Source organism: Myotis davidii, unplaced genomic scaffold, assembly GCF_000327345.1.
Source record: "Myotis davidii unplaced genomic scaffold, ASM32734v1 scaffold73, whole genome shotgun sequence".
NCBI lineage: Eukaryota > Metazoa > Chordata > Mammalia > Chiroptera > Vespertilionidae > Myotis > Myotis davidii.
The window spans coordinates 2,482,527-2,488,783 of NW_006286675.1; the positions used below are offsets into that span (position 1 = coordinate 2,482,527).

Consider the following 6,257-nt stretch of genomic DNA (forward strand, 5'->3'; position numbering starts at 1 on the left):
TCCCCTCGCCCGGAATCGAACCCGGGCCCCTTCAGTCCGCAGGCCGACGCTCCATCCACTGAGCCAAACCGGTTTTGGCGACTTAGAGCATCTTTAACCAAAAGCAGGTTATAGTTGCCCTAGCTGATTTGCTTCAGTGGTTAGAGTGTCGACCGGCCAGCTGAATGGTCGCATGTTCGATTCTGGGCAAGGGCACACACTTCAGGTGCAGGCTGGATCCCTGGCACCAGTCGGGGCACATGCAGGAGGTACCCAATCAGTGTGTCTCTCTCACGTCGATATTTCTCCCTCTTGTCTCCCCTCTCCCTTCCACTCTCTAAAAATCAGCCCGGCGGGCATGGCTCAGTGGTTGAGCGTCTGCCTATGAGCCAGGAGGTCATGGTTCAATTCCTGGTCAAGGCACATGCCTGGGTTGTGGGCTCTGTTCCTAGTGTGGGGTATGCAGGAGGCAGCCAATCAATGATTCTCTCTCATCATTGATGTTTCTATCTCTCTCTCCCTCTCCCTTCCTCTCTGAAATCAATAAAAAATATATTTTTAAAAAAATCAGGCCGAAACCGATTTGGCTCAGTGGATAGAGCGTCGGCCTGCGGACTGAAAGGTCCCAGGTTCAATTCCGGTCGGGGGCATGTACCTGGGTTGCAGGCACATCCCCAGTGGGGAGTGTGCAGGAGGCAGCTGATCGATGTTTCTCTCTCATCGATGTTTCTAACTCTCTATCTCTCTCCCTTCCTCTCTGTAAAAAATCAATAAAATATATTTTAAAAAAAAAATCAGTAGTGGTTGGGGGGAGTTACAGTAACTGGACACTATTCAGTTATATATTTTTAGACTATCTTGATTAATTAAAAATATATAAATTAAGATAGGAAATTTTATGCAGCCTCAGTAGGAATTATTAAGCTTAATAGAAAGCTAAGCTCTCTCTCCCCTCCCCCCATTTTTATATTAGACATAGACCACTAAAATCATAATTATGCATTTTTCTTGGATTTTTTTTTAATATATTTTCATTGATTTCAGAGAGGAAGGGAGAGACAGACAGAGAAAGAAAGATCAATGGTGAGATAGAATCATTAATTGGCTATTTCCCCACAAGTCTCCTACCGGAGAAGAACCCAGAACCTGGGCAAGTGCCCTGACTGGAAATCAAACCATGACCTCCTGGTTCATAGATCGACGCTCAACCACTTAACCCTTCTGTCTGTGCTTGTATCTTTTCTTGATGTCATTGGGCCCAAATTAAGCTGTGAAGGTGTGAGGGAATGTGGCAGGTTCACTACATGGAATCCTTTTCCTAGAAATACTGACCTTTCATCAACTCAAAAATTTCTGATTATAGCCCTAGCTGGTTTAGCTCAGTGGATGGAATGTCAGCCTGAGGACTGAAAGGTCCTGGGTTCGATTCCTGTCAAGGGCACATGCCCAGGTTTGCGGGCTCAATTCCCAGTTGGCGTGCAAGAGGCAGCCAATCAATGAGTCTCTCTCATTGATGTTTCTCTCTCTCCCTCTCCCTTCTTCTCTAAAAGTCAATAAAAATATATGAAAAAAAATTTCTGATCATTGAGCTAAATAATATATACAAATACATCCTAAAAGCATTGGTGTTTTTTCCTCAGTTAGGAAATACTGTCCACACTAGAGGCCCAGTGCATGAAATTTGAGGGGTGGGGGGGTCCCTTAGCCCAGCCTGCACCCTCTTGCAGTCCAGGACCCCTCAGGGGACCCGTCACTCCTTACCGCCTGTCTGCTCACTGGTCCTTACCACTCAGCTCGCCGCTCCTTAATGCTGCCATGGAGGCAGGAGAGGCTCCTGCCACCACCACTGCACTCGCCAGCTGTGAGCCTGGCTTCTGGCTGAGTGGCACTCCCTCTGTGGGAGTGCCCTGACCACCAGGGGTCAGCTCCTCTGTTGAGTGTCTGCCCCCTGGTGATCGGTTTACATCATAGCAACTGGTCATTCTGGTCGTTTCGCCGTAACAGTCACTTAGGCTTTTATTATGTATAAGACACTGCTGTTGTTGCTATCTAATGTTAATACTCTGGTTTTATTCAGCTACAGTTGGGAAGAGTCACTCGTGTTCAAAAGCACCGGAAGATCCTGAGGGCTGCACGAGATTTGGCTTTGGACACTCTTATAATAGAGTATCGAGGGAAAGTCATGTTACGACAGCAATTTGAGGTCAATGGGCATTTCTTCAAAAAGTAAGAATATCATTTTGTGAGCAGTGAGGGCTAAAGTGGGCCTGGCTGAGCCGTATCGCTATAAAAACCATTCTGGTTGATAGGATACTCTCTTGGGGAAAAGATTACAGCTCAAATAATCTCATTCATGTCTGCCGTTGCTAGAGAAGTGTTAATAAGTCTGCAGACTGTTTAATGTATAAAGTGGTAATGACTCCAGGCCAAGCATTCCTTGCTTTGTGCTTATTCTTTAATCAAAAGCAGACAAGCATGTGATATTTTCCAAGTGTAGGCATTGCAAAAGACTACTGCTGCTTCTGTCAGCATGTGCTTTATATTTGAAATCAACGGGGTGGCCTTTTTATTTGTGTTGAGAATTACAGAAATTTTTAATTATATCCCTAGACCATACCCCTTTGTGCTCTTCTACTCAAAATTCAATGGTGTAGAGATGTGTGTGGATGCACGTACTTTCGGTAATGATGCTCGGTTCATCAGAAGATCATGTACACCAAATGCAGAGGTAAGATTTCTGTAGCAACTTCTCTTTTAATGGAATCACCAAAGAATGGAATAAGTTTACTGAAGAAACAATCTGAAAACTTCACCCAGGTTAAAGTCTGTAGATAATGGTTACGATCTTTAATTGTAAAAGAGAGACAAAAACAAAAGTAATGATGCTTTTATTCTGACAGGATGGGGGCAAGGAATGAATTCTTTTTAGAGAGGAAGAAGTGGGAAAAGCATTTGTTAAAGAGAAAGCGCTAGACTGGATAAGAAGTCAAAGAGTTTATAGTAAAGAAGTTACCATATAGTAGAAGATGTCTTTGGGTCCAAACTAAGCTGTATGGTTAATAGTGCTTCTAGACATTTTTAGAATTGATTAATCAGTGCAACCATATCAAATAAAGTAAGAAACTCTACAGTTTTCTTGCAGGCTAAGGAATTTTAATTCTCTGAAAACAGCTTTAATATATAAAATAGTTGTTGTACTTTGATTTCTAACATCTCAAGGTTTACTGAAGCATCATACATTTTCAAACAGTTACTATATAATAGTTACAAATGAAATGATAGAGTTGACTACTATAACTCTAACTGGGAATAAATTATTTGTATAAAATGTTTTTTTTCTGTTGGAGAATTTTTGGTCTTTGTGATAAATCATCAATCATAAGGGCTATTCACACAGGTGCGACACATGATTGCAGATGGGATGATTCACCTGTGTATCTATGCTGTGTCTGCTATCACCAAGGATGCTGAAGTCACCATAGCTTTTGATTATGAGTACAGTAACTGGTAAGACTTCTAAAACCTTTCCTAACATGAATGACCTTATCTTACATATTAAGCTATTAGGTCTGCTTTGTTCCTAAACATTTTTCTCTTTTTTAACTAATCTTTTCACAAGTATTGCATTTTTCTGCTTAGAAATTCTGGAGGGAGAGAGATTTTGGGCGTTTTTTGTTTTGTTTGTTTTATGAGACATAAATACATAGTATTGAACTGCTCAATAGCGTGCTAACCAAATGTATGTTAGTTTATACCTTTATAGCAAGAATAGCAAAAAATGGATATGTATGACATTCCTGAAAATTGAGACAGCATCAGTTCTATGCACACAGCAGTTATGCCAGGGGTCATATAGAATGAGAATTTAAAGGTTCACCCCATCCACTCAAATCATGTAATCTAGTTACATATGACAATACAGAAAAACAGAAATGGCAAATCACAGATGAATATGTGATGGGTTTTATAAAATGGATGATTTTTTTTCCATGGTCCTTTTAGGCAAAAAAGGTTATAGATAAATTGATGTTTGGCACATGTATAATAAAAGGTATTAATAATAAGTAGGGCCCTAACCAGTTTGGCTCAGTGGATAGAGCATCAGCCTGTGGACTGAGGGGTCCCGGGTTCAATTCCAATGAAGGGCATATGCCGGGGTTGCGGGCTTGATCCCCAGTGTGGGGTGTGCTGGAGGCAGCTGATCAGTGATTCTCTGTCATCAGTGATGTTTCTATCTCTCTCTCCCTCTCCATTCCTCTCTCTGAAATCAATAAAAATATTTAAGAAAAAATAATAATAAGTAGGGAATTAGTGGGTAAAAATGTTAGTGGTGGATGTAGACACAAGATAAGTATAGCCACTTTAGAATTTTTCACTGATTCATTGCTCACTCAGTAGCATAAAGACAGTTGGGAGAATTGAATTTAGTGGGGGCTTTCTTTTCTTTCCATTGACCATAGGTCAGTGGGAAAAGTTGGGTTCTGTAGACACACAGAATATTGAAAGTACTCATAGGACTCTCTAATGTCTCTGTTTAACTTAATCACACATAATACCAGAAGAAATTACTGTAGTAATATTTTAAGAGAATGAATGGGTAATATAACTAATTTTCAAGGTTACTGAGACAGGCACTTTTATTTGTTTCTTTGGAGCAGTAATTATAAAGTAGACTGTGCATGTCACAAGGGGAACCGGAATTGCCCTATACAGAAAAGGAATCCCAATGCTGCAGAACTGCCACTCCCACCTCCTCCAAGCCTACCCATCGTTGGAGCAGAGACAAGACGGAGAAAAGCACGGCGGAAAGAGCTAGAGATGGAGCAGCAGAATGAGACTGTAGAGGAGGATACCAACCCACAAGCAGAACAAGATCCTGCTGAGAAAGTGACTGTATCCAGTGACCACGAGGTAATGTTACTTGGCCAGAGGGTGTTACTATGGTATTGATCATCTCCAAACGAAGAGGATCTCAGGTTGACACATGTTTTATGTAGGGATCTATAGTAACACTTAATGCCCTTCATATCAAGGTGGGCACATGTTCATTCGTTCCATTCATTCTCTCTTTTAAAAAAAAATAATTTTTATTGATTTTGAGAGAAAGAAACATCGATGTGAGAGGGAAACATTTATTGGCTGCCTCCTGCACACCCCCTAGCAGGAATCAAGCCCAAAACCTAGGCCTGTGCCCTGACTAGGAATTGAACTGGCAACCTTTTGGTGCACAGGACAACCCCCAACAAACTAAGCCACACTGACTAGGGCCTCTGTTTTTTTAAACAATGTCAAGAATATCCTTTTAGCTACTTTCCAGGTTTTAGTCCAGAGAATGGGGCTTGTCTGTGTTTACCATGTGGCCCCACATGAGTAACACTATCAAGCACTAGAAATTGTTTCTAGAGAGTTTTAAGCTACTTGGGGGACAGGGGGTGATTTTTGTCCCAAAGCTTAAGAGTACAGCTAAATATTGCCTCTATCTTAAAGGAAATAGACAATCCAGAAGAAAAGGCAGAAGAAGAAAAAGAAGAGGTTACAGATGACCAGGAGAACCCAGCTCATAACAGGAGGGTGGGTACCCCATAACATCCTTTTCTTAGAGCTGACTTCTATCTACTACCTATAGTATGTGAAGCCCTTCTCTTCTGAGTTTGTATCATCTCATTTCTTTGACAATATACTTACTATACAATCATCTGTACATTATAATTTGGATTTTTTTTTCATAAAGTCAATTTCATTAATGTAGTAGTTGTCTAGTGCCTATTATCGATGATGGTCTTTAGAAGCTTCTTACGAACAGTCTCATTACCAAAAAACTATCTGGTCAAAACAAAATGTGTCTGTTGGGGCTACGTCCTCTAACTTAGAGGAATTTTCCTAAGTTTGAGTTTTGACATTTAAAAATCCCTATCAGTCATATGGATTCAAAACTCTTTTTTTTAGAGATAGAGAGTCAGAAACATCGATGAGAGAGAAACATCGATCAGCTGCCTCCTGCACATCCCCCACCGGGGATGTGCCCGCAACCCAGGTGCATGCCCTTGACCGGAAAAGAACCTGGGACCCTTCAGTCCGCAGGCCGACGCTCTATCCACTGAGCCAAACCGGTTTCGGCTGGATTCAAAACTCTTACTTTTTGCTGAAACCATCCATTTTTTTTAATATATATTTTTTATTGCTTTTTTACAGAGAAGAAGGGAGAGGGATAGAGAGTTAGAAACATAGATGAGAGAGAAACATCGATCAGCTGCCTCCTGCACACCCCCGACTGGGGA

General features: G+C 41.3%; 1 protein-coding gene across 1 annotated transcript in view; it reads left to right on the forward strand.

Annotated features, from left to right (window-relative positions):
* Positions 1-6,257, forward strand: part of SETD5 (SET domain containing 5) — an 82,831-nt gene that overhangs the window by 45,351 nt on the left and 31,223 nt on the right. Inside the window, 5 exon segments of the mRNA XM_015560352.1 lie at positions 2,057-2,205; positions 2,590-2,707; positions 3,377-3,486; positions 4,638-4,890; positions 5,467-5,550. Coding sequence (XP_015415838.1) covers positions 2,057-2,205; positions 2,590-2,707; positions 3,377-3,486; positions 4,638-4,890; positions 5,467-5,550 — 714 coding nt within the window.